At 33.1% G+C, this 20032-nt stretch overlaps 2 protein-coding genes across 2 annotated transcripts; both read left to right on the forward strand.

The window, feature by feature from the left end:
* Positions 1-336: 336 nt before the first annotated feature.
* LOC132744905 (SCO-spondin-like) lies at positions 337-5999 on the forward strand (the record flags this gene model as incomplete). Its single annotated transcript, XM_060733696.1, has 11 exons — positions 337-412; positions 596-792; positions 1041-1208; positions 1746-1904; positions 2239-2391; positions 2766-2968; positions 3207-3311; positions 3671-3731; positions 4048-4213; positions 5043-5182; positions 5668-5999. Coding segments are annotated over 11 exons (1454 nt in total), but the record flags the coding sequence as incomplete, so codon positions are not given.
* Positions 6000-18755: 12756 nt separating this feature from the next.
* LOC132744906 (sericin 1-like) lies at positions 18756-19976 on the forward strand. The gene has a single exon (XM_060733698.1). It carries the CDS (start codon positions 18756-18758, stop codon positions 19974-19976), a length of 1221 nt encoding a protein of 406 aa, XP_060589681.1.
* The last annotated feature ends 56 nt before the right edge of the window (positions 19977-20032 follow it).

Genomic DNA, 20032 nt, shown 5'->3' on the forward strand with positions numbered 1-20032 from the left:
AGGATGCCATAAAGATCCTGACTTAAGTTTTATAATTTTTATTGCATTTTAAAACAAACAAGCGCGAATGAAATATTAGATTCAGTAATTAATAAAAGGAAAAACATAGAAATAATGTGAATGCTAAAATCATCAAATAAGACCAAGGCTTTGAAATATAGAGTGGTTTACGATTTCGCCTTGGAGTTAAGTTGATCGATGCAGTTTTAAAAGTACCTTACCACAACCATTTCAACGGAAAAGAACTTGATTTGGAATAGATATAAATAAAAGAAGAAAAATTTTCCCTTGTTGATCATAAATCTTGTATTATTATTTACTCTCTTAATATATCAGGTTGCGAGTGGGAGACCTGGGGACCATGGGGAGAGTGTAGTGATACCTGTGGTGAGGCTACCAGGAACAGATACAGGTAAATTATGATTCTTAAAGGCTTAACATATATGTATTTCTTTTACTGGTTATTTTGTGACAAGAGAAATAAGGCAAAAATACGGAAATACCATAAATAAAATACAACACGTTTTTTCTTTACTTTTCGTTCCGCTTTTTAAATTTGTACATGACATATATAATTATTCCTTTTGTACTGTAGAATTTTGATGAATGGCGATCCATACACATGTGGTGAGAAGGTTGACACAGAGGATTGTCCGAGAAAACCATGTCCAGCCGATTGCGTCATTCGCGGCCAACCGTATCACATTGGTGACGTCACTAAAGAAGAAGGCTGTGAGGTCTGTCACTGCACAACAAAGGGAGAACTTTGCGAAAATGATACACATGCCATTGGTGTGTATATCTTACTTTCTTTGTCCCACGCATTATTCTAACCTTCTTATGCGCGTATTAATTTCACCAATTTTATTAATTTCACCAATTGCGTCATTTCCGGAGATAGCATTAATCATGTATTTGTGAAAATTCAGGTTCGAAATTACATACAAAATATGTAACGAGTTTTCACTGTACATCCCCCGTGCCTGCAATGTGATAACAAAATAGTTATGTTTTATTCATACTTCACTGTTTCTTTTCAGTTGACGGTAACTGGTCCGAATGGAGCTCGTGGAGCACGTGCAGTAGAACGTGCGATGGCGGCGTAACCAATAGATACAGGCAATGTAATGACCCACTTCCTCAGTGTGGTGGCGCACCATGCAAGGGACGTAACTCTGACAATAAACCATGCAACAGTGATGTGTCTTGTGAGTTTATAAGAATTACATGTATGAGTAATGTCAAACGAATTGCAGAATATCATAATAGTAATAATATAATTAAAATGCAAAATGCACCAGTTATGTATACATATCTGTTCTGTTCTACAAACACCACGATGTCCTAGAAAGATGTCCTAGAAACGATGTCCTAGAAACGATGTCCTAGAAAAGCCTTAAACGATTATGATTGTAGCCTATAATTGTATTAAAGATTATTTTGTAAAGCTATAATTAAAAAACTGAGAGGGATGCGTATAGATGTAATAATCATTAGATCACAAATTGACTTAATACATGTACAAATGTAATCTTCGACGTTATAATTATATAAAATATTACTAAAATAGCAAAAGTTTGAGATAAAAAAAATAAAACAGGGTAAGTTCAGATTTTTTGGAAAAATTCGATTTAAAAGAAAATTTCAATCGGTGAAGAAGACTTTGATAGGCGTCCCTTAAATCACTGCTAAATTCCAAGGAAATCATAAACTTTTGCACGTCTCGTATGTTTTATGTGTTACAGGCTGTACAGTTTCCGCCTGGAGTGTATGGTCTGAATGTTCTACCACGTGCGGAAGAGGAACCAGGACACGTGCACGTGAATACGAAAATGGCGCCAACAGTGACAATTGTGCCAAGGTCTTACAAGAAACTGAATCTTGCTTGGAGCACGAGTGTGACAGTAAGTAATATTTATAATACAAATACGTATTCATGAATATTTCATTGTTATATGGAGTAGGAAAATTACTAAAATTCATAACATAAAAAGTGAAATATGATATACAATTAATCTAATAATCTTGTTACAGTGAAATGTAAGTGAAATATGATATACAATTAATCAAATAATCTTGTTACAGTGAAATATAAGTGAAATATGATATACAATTAATCAAATAATCTTGTTACAGTGAAATTTAAGTGAAATATGATATACAATTAATCAAATAATCTTGTTACAGTGAAATTTAAGTGAAATATGATATACAATTAATCAAATAATCTTGTTACAGTGAAATGTAATGTTACCCAATGGTCGGACTGGTCGGATTGCTCCGAGGATTGCGGTGTTGGCCGAAAGACCAGAACCAGACGCATTCGTGGACCGGAACTTCCGGATTGTCCAGACCTCAACGATTCTGCCTTATGCTATAAGAAAGCATGTCGTAAGTTTTACAAACATTTTTACTACTATTAGATAACCTATTTACAGAGTTAAATCACAAAATGCTATGAAATGCTTACGAAAAGAATAAAAAAATATCTGGATATTGTCGTGTTCTGAGGTTTTTTATTTTTTATTTATATTTATTAGTAAGAGTATAAGATGGGTTCATTAAATACATGTCTTTACTAATGTTAATAATAAGTTTTATGACTTCCATACTTTGCAGTGTCTTCATTAAAGATTTTTACAATGTTGCTAATGGATTATTTTGCTCGGCTTTTTTGTATAAATCGCCTCTACGAAAATAAAATATTCTTAGGGGTTTCTTTTGCGTTCACAAATTAGCAAAGGCTCTTATTTTTATCAAAAAAGGCTGCGGACCTAATGAAGAATATTCCAACCACACGTTGTGTGAGCACACTTGTGAGAACAGACTTAGTGGAGTACCTGAAAACTGTGAGGAGAAACTCAAGGACGGCTGTGTCTGCGAAGATGACTACTTCCGTGACGAGAACGGTGATTGCGTAAAAGTTAACGAGTGTGACAAATGCTTTGTTGACGGTGAATATAAGAAGGTAAATGTTATTTTTATAGCAATAAAAGTTGAGCCATTTTATAATGAAATAAAGGAGTTGTAAACGATAAGAAAGCATTCAGTCCGTCTGACGGCTTTTAGTTTTCATCTAAGTTTATGTATTGAACTATTAAATATGTATAAAAAGATAAACGCAAATATTCAATTAATGTGTTACATTAAATCTAGCTCACCTGACATTTATTTTTGACAATTATTCAATGTGTTTGTTGTTACAGTCTGGCGAGACCTGGCCATCCGAGGACAACGAATGTTCCGTCTGCGAGTGTATTGCCGGAAGTGTTAAATGTACGCCTGTTTGTGAAATACCCGAATGTGGAGAGGTAGGCATCCCATTATTATTTTTTTCTTTATTCTTTTTAATTTTATTTTTTTTAAGAAAAGATCATTATTTCTTGCATTGTTTTGTAAAAGCGTTAAATTGAATTCCACTTCTTTCACATTATTCCTGCTGAATTTGTTCGATAAACTTGACCAGTATCTTTATATGGAGTTGTCCATTTACACTTTGGGGGATATCCAAATGAAAATTTAAAGTCAGCCAACCGTATAGAGCCTGATCAGACTGCATGAATGTGCATGCTGGCCTGGCTTTATACTGGTGGCAAAGGCTAATCACTTTCAGTTAAAGCAGGTTAAGATTTTCTCACAGTCACACACTAAATGTATGTTTGAATTTCAGGGTGAAGTACTCAGCTACGACGTACCAAACCCATGTTGCCCAAGATGTGTTGAACGTACAGGTAAGGCATTGTTACACAAAAAACAACATAAAATTAAAAATATTATATGGTGCTAGTTTCTCTTGTCTCCTTGGTGTCACGTGTAAAACCAGCATAGTATAGTTAAGACAGCGAAGTCGGTTATTTAAACACAATCAAAATTAAATCCATTGCTTAAACTTGACCTTTTGCAGAAATAATCGTGAGTCAAAACTTGTGAGCGTTTAAAGTGAATTGGTCTACAATGGGCCATTAGATTTTCCATTAGAATTTCAAATATAGATAAAACATAAAATCATAAACATTATCTTAACCACATCTTTTTACTCATTTCAAGATTCGTGCACATTGTACAAACGATCCGACTACCTGGAGGATCCAAGCCATTTCTGTCGGTCCGTATCCAAGATAGAGTTCACATATTGCGAGGGATCATGCGGTAACAGTACCTCGGTCCCAATGCTTCTAGCCAAGACCGACGCCATGCTTGACAACGAGTGCAGGTGAGTTTAAAGTTTCTGATATTTCCGGAGCTTATTTCTAAACGAGAAAAAAAAAACACAGAAAAAATTAATTAAATGAAATGTTTTTGGATGTCCAAAAGCAGATAAAGTTATACTCCTGATCGCCCATTGTCCAACAAATTTTATTTTGTAAACACTTCGAACCACAAGAGTAAGACTTTCAGGAGAGAGTTTCATATAAGCTTTAAACTTTCTACTCAATCCTGGTTGTAATTTATGTATTGAAATTTTGTTTGAAATATGAAGGAAGAAGAAATGGATATTGTTAAAACCAAAACAAGAGTAGAAATATATAGCTCATTTTAGAAAGCCAGCCAATGTTCCAAGGGAATGTTGGAGAAAAAGATTTTTAAATCAAAATGCAAAAAAGCCAAACAAACTCGAATTTCAAGAGCAAAACTAGTTCAAAAATATAAAGGGTCAGAGTTGAAGAAGGTTCACTTCTTGAAACTATTTTAAGATTCCTAAAGCTGTCTCACAATCAATGCGAAGTAAATATGGAGACATAGATTGTTAGTGCTGATCACTTCGGTGTTGAACTTTGGTCCTGAATGCTGAATGTCTGAACACTAAGATTACCTAACGAACTCTTTTGCACTTATGTACATGCCATATACTTGAACAAGTATTCCATATGTATAGAATAATCGTAAACATATTTCGAGAATTTTGCTTGAGCAGCACAGTAACGTTGATCAATAAATGGCAAATGTGCATTGATTCCTCATCATTTTGTCAATTTAAACTTCCAAAATTGACATAACTATAATAGATTTTACTAACTTTTGGCTGTTTGTTACGTCATCAGATGCTGTACGGGTGACGTCAGAAGTTACAAGGAAGTGAACGTGCTCTGTGGTGAAGGTAAATCTCAGAAATTGAAGACCATGTTCGTTCCTGTAATAGCTGCGTGCAGTTGTCAAGTTTGCCAAGGAGTTGCCAGACCTCGTGAGTGACACTATTTTCTTTACATTTTACCTGTGAGTCATAAAATATACCAGATATATTTTATAACTAAAACACTGGAAAATATGCAAAGTATAGTGACATTATTCATTTCATTTTAAAGTAGTGATAATTCCATCTTTAAATGTTTGTCAAAATTCAGCAAAATACGTTGGTTTGGAAATATGAAAAATATTCTCATTGCCTGAGTAATCTTGTTACCATGATTATGTAATGCCAAAATAAGGCAAAGTAGAATTTTATTTTACAAGATACGTTTACATATATCAAATGCACATAAGATAGTATTTGTAATTTCACTTTTTTATTAAAACGATTGTTATTACGTCATGTGAAAGAAAAATTACTTAACTTCTTCCTTATCTACTAATTTCATAAATATATCAATGATAATGATGATAATCGTAACGATGATGATAATGATGATGATGATAATGACTTACATAATCTATTTTGTTTAATTTCAGAAAATGGACCGTCCAAAGGAAAATAGACTAACCACGAATAATCAACCAAGAATATACCTAAACCCCGATCGACCTACCATGGACCGTTATAACCGACTATGATTTTAGCCAATTTTATATATTATGACTTACCGATGCCGACCAAGAAATGCGATAAACTTTCTCCTGTAAATAGTCCCCCTGCAAAGATGAAAAAATACAAAAAATAATCCCCCAGTGATAAAAAAAAGACATTGTACATAGTTAAACAAAAAAATGTGTAAAAAATACAAATTTAAAGATGGCATTATAAAATAAATGAAAAAAAAATAATAAAATATAAAAAATAGAAATTGTTTGTTTTTATTTTTTGTCATAGTATTAAGGTGTTTATAATCCGGAATAAAAGCCTGTATCCTGATATTTAATCACAGAAACATGAAATTTAGATTATCACAGCGCCTTTAACCCATTACTTCATATACACGCCTTTTAACGCCTTTTTCACCCCCCCCCCCTTTTGTTGTCTCAAATGATGAAAAAATACCTTATTTAGGCCCCAAACACTTGTTTTTGTTTGAGAAATGTTGTTAAAAAAAGTGACCCTTTTTTCGGCGCGGCCCCCCAACCAAAAGATACATCAGGGGGTTGCCAGAAGGGGGATGTGCCCCCTTCTGTTTGGGGGGTTTGAAGGGGGGCGGAGTCCCCCTCCTCGCCAAGAAAATTTTGGACTTGTGAGAGGCTGTAAATGACCCCAGATTGATCATAAGGTAACGTGTAACCAACGCTGAAAAGCATTTGACTCTATCTCAATCCATTGAGAAGTTGCAGCACTTTGAAATCAATTTTGATGGAAAAAATCAACGCAAAATAGTGATTTTTGGCAATTTTGAGATGTCCCCTCGTTGCCATGGTAACAGAAAATTTAAGCCTGAGCATGTTGTTGCAAGGACAATGGTCCAGTCAACATTTGTGCCAAGTTTGATTAGTGTTGAAGCAGTTTTTATAGTATTATAGCAATTTGAACTTGTAACGGGAGACTTTTCAATGAAAACAGCCATTTTTCACAAAATGCTCATGAAGCAATGGGTTAAAACCAATACAAAAAATGTACTATACTTTCAATTATTTGGAAGACGATATCGAAAGTGAATAACAGCATGAAAGTGCTTTTGACTTGCATTCAAACTTACCTGTACATAGAACTAGCATTAGATATCAAAGTACGCCAGAAACAACAACGTAAAGCGCCGTATTTTTGAAAATTGCACATTTTATGACGCGTAATATGACGTCAACACACGGCGTAATCCAGTTCCTTCCTAAAACACGTGGTTATTGGTTAACTGCATTATGTCCTGCACCTATGACCTTCATAAAACATATGCTGAACCAGTCAGCTTCATCCTAGTGTGTTGTTTGTTTTAAATGAAGCGTAAATATTTTCCTTAAAGTGGCATTAAGCCCATTCAAAGATATATAATGAGTGAACAATTGAAAGTCAAAAATAAATAACATTTTGCCATAATTCCATTCAATTTTATAACTTACTTTACATGAATGAAAGATAACTCACGTGTCGCAATGAAAGTTTTGTAAAGATGTATCGGAGTTGACATGTAACTTTCAATTTATAAAAAGAGTGGGGCAGTCTTTTAATGTATCTTTAGCAGATTATATTTATCCTGAACATTAACAACTGTTGGTCAATCACCAATATAACGGTCAATCTTTTGAAATGAATCAACCTCAACTTGAATAAGAAACAAATGAGCATAATGTCACTTTAAGTAAATTGAATGTTTGCTTTCTTAACATAGTGGATTAACCAAATATCTCGATGTTAAATTGTTTTGTAAAATGGAGAGGACATCCTCATATAGCATTAAATTGCTATACAAAAAGTAAATTGAAATATGTTACTGAAGACAAACACTGAGATAGTTTTCGGGAAAAACCTCATTGACAAAAGGAAGGAAGTTTGCAGCAGTAAAATCTACAAAATTTAGAATCCATACTGGACTGATTTTACTTTCCCGTCCACGTAGTTTCAGAATACCTGAGATTTCACACCAGATGCCCACGGTATTGGTCATATGGCTACTTTCCAGCTTCATTGATGGCAGAAGACCCTCAGATGCCCTTAGGTGCATTATTTTAGGCACAGGCGGGCACTTGGGTAGAACCACCGACGTTCCGGAAGCTCACAAGAAAGAGACCAAAGTCCCTGTCGGGATTACTGTACTAAAATGAAATAACATCATTCTATCAATCCAGTGCATTTTAAGTAAATGTAAATGTCCAGAAAAATATAGAAACAAAATCTAGAAATGTCAATAATATCATTGGTATTTTTCTTATAATCAAAATAAATACCAAAACATGAGTAGAAAAAAACAGTGTACATTAGCACGAATACACATTATACCTGTATTTCATATCCTGTCATTATTTATGAGAACGACTGGTTTCTTACAGAGTCTGTCATATACTTGGCAGCAATTATTCTGTATCAGTATTCGCTTGATTATCCACTGACAATACCATTCAACATGAATGTGAAAGTACAACACTTGAAAACATTGAAAATTAAGCGATAACAAATGCGGTAACAAATGCAGAAAATGTGAAGGGTTGTGCAATTAAATTAAAAAATCCGAACACACTTAAATTGTCTCGCGACTAAAGGACATTTAGGTTAATTTATAAAAGTAAAAACAACACAATAAATCCTTCGTTCGACGAGGGGCAGATAAAGCCTTTCAGGTACCAAAATGTGTATCAGCTAATTCACTACAGTGTCACGCCCGGCAAACTGTCGCTCCACTTCAAAATTGTGGTGTACGGTAAAACGAGCGAAAGGCATTTCCGAGATAGAGCGGAAGGCCGATTTAAACGCCTAGTTGTAAGTATTGTTTATGTTTTGGTCTTGTAATTAATTTAAGTTGTATTTTTTCGAAAAACGGAAAATGTAGTTCCGTGTAGGATTGATTAAGACTTCCAATGATCTAAGCTGTTACAAAAAGAATATTATATTAAGCCCGGGAGAACTTTTCTCCCTGACGAAGCGAACAATGATTTGTAGAATATTGAACTTCCCAACCATAGAAATGCCATACCCTTCAGATTTCTTGAAAAAGTGTATTAGTAAATTATCAATCCGTAATAAGAACTTGTCCTTCGTACAACATAAATTACTCCTGAAGGATTTCTTAAATTTGTAAATAGATATTTTTCGAAAGTAGTTGAGCGAAAGGGCAAGAGATGTAGCAAAAGGTTCGATGTTGAGCGCAAGGCGATATTAATTTGACGTATTAGAGAGGAGCGTAGTCTATGATTTTTTATATATAAAAGCTAAAGAAGTTAAAATAGACATGATCAAGTGTTAAGACCGAGATATATACAAATTTATATACCTTTTAAAGACAACTAATAAAGTGTGATATCCTTTCAACGACTATAGCGTAATAAATGTAATCGCGAAGGTGTTACCTATGGCTGCCGTGTAGATTCCATTATTTATGTTCGAAATTTGGAATGAGGCCGACCCTTGAAACAACCATTAGCATGGATAATACAGGGTGCCACTTATTCTAGGTCAAATGATTTTTCATACGGGTTTTGAAAAATTTAAAAAAATGTGTCCCTGCAAATTCGCAAAACGAATTTTTTCAGTTGTCCCCCGAAAAAATGTTTTCCCAGCAGGGAAAATGTACGTGTAACGGGGATTTTCCGCCAAAAATGTTATGTTTTTTGAAAAATTTGATTTCGGTCAGAAAGAAAAAAAATTTTGCAAAGCTGGAAACCCTTAAAATTTAAAAAATTTTTAAAAACGAGTTCGTTTACAAGATTTCTGTCATTAAAAACTCTAACGTAAATGTTAGAGAAACCAAAAAAGCCAGTTTCATGAAATTTGGGAAAGGGTTGGGAAGCTATGAAAGGTTGAAAGGTGTCGTTCGTTATAAGGATATAACACGTGTTCCAGTTATGTTTCAAGATACTTCCTCCCTTATTTAGCATTGTTGTTTAGTTTTTATTTTCCTCTCAAAGTGTAAATAGAAATGTTAACTTTTATAATCAAACACTGCAGTACAAATCTTGGTTTAAGAAAAAAATAAGTTAAAATAAATATCTAAGATTTAGTTTGTTTATCTATGCACAAAACGAACGTAATAAAAAAGGCAGAACGGACTAAAATTATCAATAATATAATAGACCTAGTTATAGTAGAAATTTCTATTTGTTCGCGGTACAACTGAAAATATTTGATTTTGTCGAATTTGCACGGACACACGTTTTTAAATGTACATAACCGTGTGAAAAATCATGATTGACCTCGAATAAGTGGCATCCTGTATTATGCCATGCAAACATGTGTATGATTCAATGGTCGGGCCTCATCCAAATTTCGAACATAAATAATGGAATCTACACGGCAGCCATAGGTAACACCTTCGCGATTACATTTATTACGCTATAGTCGTTGAAAGGATATCACACTTTATTAGTTGTCTTTAAAAGGTATATATATATCTCGGTCTCAACACTTGATCACGTTTATTTAAACTTCTATAGCTTTTATATGTAAAAAATCATTGACTACGCTCCTCCTAATACGTCAAATAAATATCGCCTTGCGCTCAACATCGAACCTTTTGCTCCATCTCTTGCCCTTTCGCTCCACTACTTTCGAAAAATATCGATTTACAAATTTAAGAATTCCTTCAGGAGTATTTATTTTGCACGAGGGACAAGTTCTTATTACGGGTTGATAATTTACTTATACACTTTTTCAAGAAATCCGAAGGGTATGGCATTTCTATGGTTGGGAAGTTCAATATTCTACAAATAATCGTTCGCTTCGTCAGGGAGAAAAGTTCTCCCGGGCTTAATATAATTTTCTTTTTGTAACAGCTTAGATAATTGGAAGCCTAAATCAATCCTACACGGAACTACATTTTCCGTTTTTCAAAAAAATACAACTTAAATGACTAACAGACAAAAACATAAACAATACTTACAATTAGGCGTTTAAATCGGACTTCCGCTCTATCTCGGAAATGCCGTTCGCTCGTTTTACCGTACACCACAATTTTGAAGTGGAGCGACAGTTTGCCGGGCGTGAGTGTGTAATGCATAAAAAATGCATGTTAATAAATTGAACACCCCCAGCACCGTGGCATACCGGGAGTATCTCCCCTTGCCTTGGTCTTAAGTGAATGATTATATCAATCTGCATAGAATAGAGAGTTTATTCATAAAAATATGTCTTTAAGGGCACAATATATTTCATATTTCATATAGAAAATTTAAAATGTCATTGAAGGGAATTACAGACTGTAACAGGTATATAAAAAAAGATATTGTAAATTAAAGAACTTATTATAACACGCCTTGTTGCTATGCAAGTTCGTCAGACTGTATTATTTAGTTGCAAAAGAGAAAACCGCATAATGAAAAAAGACCACCGTCCTTCCTGCACAGTGCAGGCGTTCATAGACAAGTGTATGTTAGTTCAACTTATTAAATTCTATTAGAAAACATAGCTTTTAACAAAAAGCTATAATTACGACTGCTAAATTAAAAACAAAGATTTTATAAATACGAGTGTTTATTTTTTTACTTAATTTTACTTCTTGAAATAATTATTATAAACACAAAAAAGTCTTCAAAAACATACAGGGAAAGCACGTAGTTGATATCAATAACATTTTTAAAAGGTTTAAACGGGAAACGGACCACAGCACTCCCGGACAAAAGCCCTTCATACCAAAAATAAGAGGGCGGACAAGAACAGAACAGAACATTATATTTCATTAGATTTGTAGCAAAGGTACATAAGCGTTACATATATACAAAATTGATAAATCTATATTTTATTCAATACAGTCACGTGATAAACAAGTGTTTATCCGTATTAAATCGCAATACCATGTACATGAAGCAAGACAATTATATTTAAACCAGTTATATATACATGTTACTTTTAACAATATAATCATTTTCTTTTCTAAGAGGATGCTCTAAGATATGTATAGCACGTTTAATATAAATACAATGAAATAAATCTATTTGAGAGGTGTTCTTTTATTGTTTTTAATAGTGTTAAAATTAATTATAAATTCAAATTATAAAAAATAAATAAATTTAAAAAAGACCCATCCTGTAAAAATGACAAGGCGGGCAAAAGCCTCTTCGCTTCCCCGTAAAAATGATAGGTGGACAAAAGTCGCCCCTATGAATATGACAAGGCGTACAAAAGCCTTTCCGTGAAAATGGTCAACATGTCCTTTGTAAATGGTTGCTATGATTTTACTGGGAGTGCTTGATTAGTAACTAGGAACATTAATGACAATCTGGAAAAAAGGTTATCCATCGGAAGCAATGAAAACAATGTTATAATTATATTAAAGTTGCAGATTCGGTTTGACTGAGTCTGTTCCTGTGAGGTTAGCGGACGGTATCCAATCTTCAACACTAATGTGCTGGAATAATAATATCTGTCATATGTTGCGGTTCGTCAGATATATGTCAGATATTATTTCCTGCATATTCTGCCATATTATTTCATATTTAAAATGGTTTACCTCAATATGATATATGTTCATGGAAATTTAAGTCATTTCATCCATAACTATTTTCTTACAATATCGTATGAACTTACAACTTAAAATTTAACGGCGAAACGACGTCATCCTAAGTACATATTTCCCTTCTAAAACGACGTCATTTTAACGATGTTCATTCATAAAGGGCGCTAAAATGACGTTGTTGTTTGGCACGCGACTCATCTGGCACCCCCATGCCAGATGAAATTTCCAAAATGGGTAACACTCGCGGAAACGCCATCTGCTATGCAAGAATCAATGATCCTGAATGACCATGAAGACAACAATGATCCTGAATGACTATGAAGAAAACAATGATAGTGAAGGACTATGAAGAAAACAATAATTCCTGGAGGACTATGAACGATAAATTATTCTGAAGGACCATAAAGGAATCAAATATTCTGAAGGACTATTAAGGAATAAATTATCATGAAGAACCATTAAGTAATCAACTATCCTGAAGGACCATTAAGGAATCAATTATTCTGAAGAACCATTAAAATATCAATTATTCTGAATGACCATAAAATAATCAATGACGCAGTAGGACCATGAAGGAATTGATGAACCTGTAGGACTGTTTGGTTTGAAAATTTAACATAATCAAAAAATAATCTTTCAAGAATACACAAATGCCTAATTGCATTTAGGCTGCTGATGTCTGAAAATTGAACATTCGGGTAAATTATTCAATTTAAAAGCAAAGCTTTTGTTTTTCAAATATACTTATTTTTAAAGAATTGAATGGGTAATGCTATATTATTGTGAGTACATGTGTAGTATGCAGTAAAAGGTAATGCCGGGCTTAGTGTTTGGTTTAGTTTGTTTGGTTTTACTTCGCTTCACAATTTAGGTAACATGGCGCCGAAACATATGATTTTGGCAAACCCCGGATGATACAACTTAAAGCAACACACGTGTGGGTTCAAAACCACATCACCTGCTGGATCTAGGAGATGTAAAGGCTCTTGTTTTAAACCCATTTATCCGCCTTTTACGATCACACACTGATAAACAGCAACTCTGATGTTTTAGCCCACATTAATGACTAACCGAAAGAAAATGCTACTTTTTTATTTTTATTTATTTAAAGGCACATTATGCCTCAGAAGTCAGTAATTTTTATATATTTTTTAAAGGTCAAATCTGTGTTTAAGGTGACAACAGACACTTTCCGTGGTAATCACATAAATGTCATTTAAACCAACTTATTTTAGTAATAATTGTTATTTATTTAATCTTTGTGCATTAAATGTCGTTGATCATCATAAAAAATAACATATTTGAAAAAAATGCCTTTGTAAATGATTGATTTTTAATAAAAATCCTAAAATTTTAAATCGTCATATCAAAGTCATTTTTTATTTTTTTTGTCATCAAACTTTTGGAAAATAAACATACTTATAATATCTGGGGAACCGTGTCTCAAATTTTTTCTATCTTTTCTCAAAAAAATATTACGTAACGTCGAACATTTTATGCGACTTTTTTCACCATACATATTACGTAATTAAAGATAATTAAGTCGCTGATTGAGCACACAAAAATCCCTGACACGGTTCCCTCCGTAAATGAATTCCCTTTCATGTGCTTTAAACCGCATGTTAATTGCTTGATTATTAAAAAAGTTATGCCGATTCAAAGTTAGTCCGACCCGCATCAAACGAAGTGTCATAAATCGGCTGTTCTCTCTCGGACCCCTTCGTTTCACGCTAAATAATTACATAATACACAAATATCGCACCAGAGAGGGTCACAAGTTGCGGTAACATACTCTAACAACATTTTATGACCAAGTGACATCTGACCAATTAAAAAGTTGCTGATTAATATCAGTTTATAACAGAAATTTCTTCAAATCTTAACGTGATTTACCGTCAGTCTGGTATCGGTTGCACATGTCACGTGACTTTCGGTAAAATTTGAGGCACTCGGTGGGGGGAAATGGGACGTATTTGTGCACCGCTAGCGGGGTATTTAATTGTTTCACATTTGAAGTTTATTATTATTATCATCAGCATTATTATTATATTATACCAGTGTCACTCTATCTGTGTACTCGTGTATGAAATTCCGTTAAAATATAAATTAAAATAACAAAAAAACTGAGCTTCTGACAGTCTTTTAAAGTCCATGGTAGATGTACAAATAAGAACGGAATTTATATATTTCTTCCTCCAATTGATATAAATGCTTCACATATTTTAATAGAAATAAAAGGTATCACTCGATCATTATGATCTGACCTTCTTGACTTCTATTATCATGAAAATCATCTATGCACGGCATAGAGATCCAGTTTCTACTGGGATATACAATAAATACCAAACTTTCTCCCAGGTTTATTAGTACTGTGTTCGATTTACTAGCGAACAATTTATTCAAAGCATTCACTGATAATTTATTTTATTATCTTTTTTTATTGATTCATAGAGAAATAATCATCCTTAGACAACCTAAATGGTTTAGAAATGTGTCAGGGAGACCTTACCACAAGTCATATAGGCGTTCACATAAAAAATGTTGTCTGTTTTTGTTGTTGTTTTACTTGACATTGTTAGAAAACGAGGTTGAATGTAAAGCAAGCCCTTGAATCCGTACAAAAGTCCATAAACTCAATGTAATATCTATCAGATTAACGGGACAGACAAATTATTTTCACACATTATGGATATTTTAGCAACTATATTTTTAATCAACCCCGTGGTCGTGCGATTTAATTGTCGCTATGCTTAATTATTTATGTTTCATACATTATGTTACGTACATTGGCCGACAATTTCTTATTTTATAAAAAAGGCTAACTAAAAGGTAGACGATATTCATAAAAGATGTACGGTATTTGTACGATACATGAATTACGAGTAGTATGGACCAGTATGGACGGTAATTCACGGATATATGGAACTACCGATTTCCCTCATTGATGCTCAACAGGGGGCGGAGCGTTAACGATAATTGACAGGTTACGCGATAGCAGATAAAAATAGTACAGGAACCGTTTTAAAACGTTTAAAAACACATTTTTTGGACTAACTGCTTCCAAAATTAAATCACGAATGTGTTCAGAAAAGGTTGATAAATATACTAAGCAAAAAATCTCATTTTAGGTATTTTCAGTGGTAATTGACTCCGTTGTCACCTTAATGATACTTCAATAATGTATTTAGAACATGTTAGATGTTCAAAAACTCAAGAAAGTAGGACTGGGTGTGCAGTTATGTGTCGTAAAAATAACATTTTTTTTTATATTTTCATTGGAGGTAACATGTATTTTTGATCTAATGAAATGTGCTTTTGTAAAACAGTTTGTTTTTGATTGACCGACAAAAATGTCCTACACAAACCATTCTTATACAGGATTTGTTATCGTATTTTTTTTGTTAGTTCCACTGAACAAAATGTCTGGTACAGGAATTCTTGAACAGGATTTTATATCATTTTTTTTGTTCGGTCGACCAAAAAATATGTTAATGTTAATCTTTAATTTTGATGTAAGCTTTTTTTCTATCAAATGAAATGTGGTTTTGTAAAGCATTTTTGTTCAGTCGACCGAACAAAATGTCTTTGCATAAATTCTTAAACAGGATTTTTACATTAATATTTTGTTTCGGTTGACAGATCAAAATGTCTTATACGGAAATTCCTGAACAGGATTTTTCATCTTTTTCTTTTTTTGTACAGTCGACCGAATTTTGTATATTTTTATTAGATGTAACATGATTTTATGAAATGTGTTTTTGTATAGCAGTGTTGTTGGGTCGACGAACTAAATGTCTTTATACAGGAATTCTTATACAGGATTTTTTGTTCGGTTGACCAAAAAAAAACACTTTATTTTTCTCTTTTTACTGGATGTATTTTTCCATCTAATGAAATGTGCTTGTGTATAGCATATTTGTTCGATTGACCGAACAAAACGTCTACCCCCACAGGAATTCTTTGTTCGGTTGAGCGATTATATTTTCAAATGATGTTTTAACATATTTTATTCTATGTAATGAAATGAGCATTACATGTTTGTTCAATCGGCCAATCAAAATGTTTGTTATATGTATCTTTTCAATGTATTAAATCAAATTTTAAATTAAATATAATAAAAAAGTCACTTGTTTTTCATTTATCCAACATTTCTATAAAACATTAATTTCTACACTCAAAAAAAGCCTCACTCGGAGGCTGCAAAAAGGAATGATTGGACAATTCCTTTTAATTTTGGAATTAGACAGTGGTAGATGTTTTATTTATTTTATCATCCTTCCTTAGATGTTATATATATGTCTCTTCCACGGTAAAAAAATAGTTCGGCAATGAAAAAAAATGTATTTACATAGTAGCCTTAGTCACGCATATCATAAATGGCAGTGTGATTTTCCCTGTAAATGTTAACATGTGTGTGCAGTTAAATTAAACAAGAACGTATCACAGTAACGCAATAAATAGATAAATAAATAAATAATCGGACTTCATTATAAGTATATAATAATCAACACATTAAAAAAATGAAGAAAAAAATCCCATTGATTTTTTTCTCCCATTGTATGAAAATGGGGTTTTAATTCCACTGGAGCACTCATGGGACACAGAAAACCCAATGGGAGAATGAAAAAAAAGGGGAGGGGAGGCGCATTTGCCCAGCGTTTAATTTGTGTACTTTCTTCATATAAACGGCCAATAATCGTCTATTCACATTTAAATTACTGTTCGATTAAACATTTTGTATTGAAACTGTATTAAATATTTTACGTGATAATTATATTTTTGTGTAATCTTCATTTGTATTTTTTTGCATTTTTTGCATGCTTTTCACTAGTTTCTGGGTGATATTTACTATTTTTTGCGTAATTTCAATAGTTTTTGTGTGGTTCCCACTAGTTATTACATGGTTTTCAATATTTTTGCGTAATTTTCACTTGTAATGTTTTGCATCGTTATCACTAGCTTTTGCGTAATTGTTACTAAAAAACGTAAATCGATATCAAAATCACAGAGGGATTTCTAAATATAAGCTAAAATCCCAGTAGATGTGCTGAGCTCCATCCCCTCTTGATCCTAAGCATTATACATGATTTAAAACAACAGAATGAGAGCATGAAAAAAGTTTAAAAATATTTTCTAAATAACAAGATAATTTTTTTAAACTGTCTACAAATTTAAATTGCACTCATGTTCACCTTTCTAATAGGTTAAAACAGAGATCTTTCATTAATAATATAAATTTAATTAGCCATGGTAATATCTCGTCATAATCAGTGACATGGGAACTGGGGTTTTTGTCCCCGTTAAATCCCTTTATTGTACTTGATGTATGTTTTTGTACCAAAACCAGTGCCGTAATACTTGTAATTTAGTATGTACTACGAAAGATTATTGTTTGTGCACTTATCTACAGAGTGAGTAATTAATATAAGTGTTATTATTCTTATTGTTATACAAAGGTAGGGACATAGAAGGGGTAACGCTTGGTTGCTAATTGGATTAAGAAACAGATGTATAGATACTCCCAATTAGGATGAACTGTATGTACAAAAGTTCTTGCACGACTATTTTTTTTAAATTATTTTCAATGTCAGATTTTAGCTAAAGTCCCATCACAATAAAAAACAGGTGAATTTTAGATGACTTATTAAACTTTATAAAGAACTTGTTTATTAATTATCTCACAACAACTGCAGATAAGGAGTTATTATGGATAGTAGCCGAGATGTTCCGATTCCACACTAATAAGACCTTGCGTAAATCAACCACCTTAGAAAAACAGATTTTGACAGTAAAATGAATACTTATTAAATGTTAACGAGACAGGTTGTACTTTTCTGAGAATATGTGCAAAAAGAGATACGCATAAAGTTAAACAGAGTATACTCAAATAGAAGATAGAGTAAGTAATATCAGTAACTTTCAAAATTGCAACATTAATACTAATTTTCAAATTATTTCCATCCCATCCCTAATACAGAAGAATTCGTGATATCCTTTGTTTGTTTGTTTGGATTTTTACGGCACGTCAACACATAACTGGTCATATCGCGCCGAATGCTATAATAGGCTTAAAATGTTAAAGCTTTGTGAATGACAATAAAATATTCCTTATTTATTTCATTTATAACAAGCGGTCTTTTAGAACGGATCTTTTTCAATACATTCCGACTAATCACACCCTCACTGCCTCACTTAAACCCACCAACACCCACTAAAACAAAATAAAATAAAATAGATAACAAATAACATGAAATAAAACAGTTTTTATAAATATAAATAAATAAATAAATATTAAATAAATAAATAATTTAAATATACTGCAATAAGATATAAAAAAAAATGTTTTTTCTTTTCCGTATTAAAATAAAGACAAAAGAGTGTACATAGTACATAGATGCTTTGCAAAATTACGAAGTCGTCAAATATTTGCTGATCAATTCAAAAACGTATATAAAGGAGCTTGTCTGGTTCATTCATTACTATTGAACGATCACTCGTATCTCTAAAACTTCCAGAATGAGGGTTATCACACTAGTGCTATTAGTTAGTTTATTGGCAACAGTTGTTACCAGTTCTTCAAGAAGTAAATCTGGATCAATGGATAAAAGCTCTAAAGAAAGATCGAGTAACGAACGTTCGGGAAACCATGAGACTAAATCAACAGGAAAAGATGATGTCGATTCAAAGTCGTCAGATGATTACACTGAAGGATCAGACAAGGTCAAAGGTTCGGAACAAAATTCTTCGACTAAATCAAAAAGTTCGAAGACATCTAACAATCACAGCGTTATGGAGGCAAAGGAATCAACAGGCTCAAAAAGTGTAGAATCAAAAACATCTAGAAAAAGTGTAGGAAAGGAATCAAGCGAGTCAAAAATGTCTGTCAAAACCTCCGGTAAAGATGATGAAGGCAATTCCAAGGAATCGAACGATGCATCCAAAAATAGTGGCGTTATTGGGGCAAAGGGATCGACAAGTTCAAAAAGTGCAGAATCAAAAACACCTGAAAATAGTTTTGGTAAAACATCAAGTGAATCGAAAATGTCTGCCAAAACCTCGGGTAAAGATGTTGAAGGCAAATCCAAGGAATCGAACGATGCATCCAAAAATAGTGGCGTTATTGGGGCAAAGGGATCGACAAGTTCAAAAAGTGCAGAATCAAAAACACCTGAAAATAGTTTTGGTAAAACATCTAGTAAATTGAAAATGTCTGCCAAAACCTCGGGTAAAGATGATAAAAATAAGTCCAAGGAATCGAACGATGTATCCGACAACAGCGGCGTTATTGGGGCTGCGGGATCTGCAAGACTTAGTGCAAAGAGTGCAGAATCAAAAACATCTGGAAATAGTGTTGGTAAAACATTAAGTAAATCAAAAATGTCTACCAAAACCTCGGGTACAGTTGATGAAAGCAAGTCCAAGAAATCTGGAGGTTCATCCAACAAAGCATCGCAAACCAAAAGTATTAAGTCCATGAAAAGCAAAAGTGAATTGAAAAGGAAAACATTTTCAAAATCCGGCGAAAACAAAATAAGTATGGAATCAGGAAACAATGACGGAACAATAAATAAGTCGATTGTAAATGAAAACAGTAAGCAATCTAAGACAGACATGGAGAAAAGCAAATCAAAGTCTTCCGAAAGTATTTACAAATCAAAGGAAACCACAAACAAGCAAATGGATAAAACTTTATCCAAAACCAAAACACTCGATAATGACGCTGAGAAGTCATCCTAAATCGTTGAAAAGTAAAAACATGAGCAAATCAAAATCATCATCCGGAAAAGACAAGA

This window comes from Ruditapes philippinarum, unplaced genomic scaffold (genome assembly GCF_026571515.1).
Source record: "Ruditapes philippinarum isolate M1 unplaced genomic scaffold, ASM2657151v2 ctg16152_1_1_1_1, whole genome shotgun sequence".
NCBI lineage: Eukaryota > Metazoa > Mollusca > Bivalvia > Venerida > Veneridae > Ruditapes > Ruditapes philippinarum.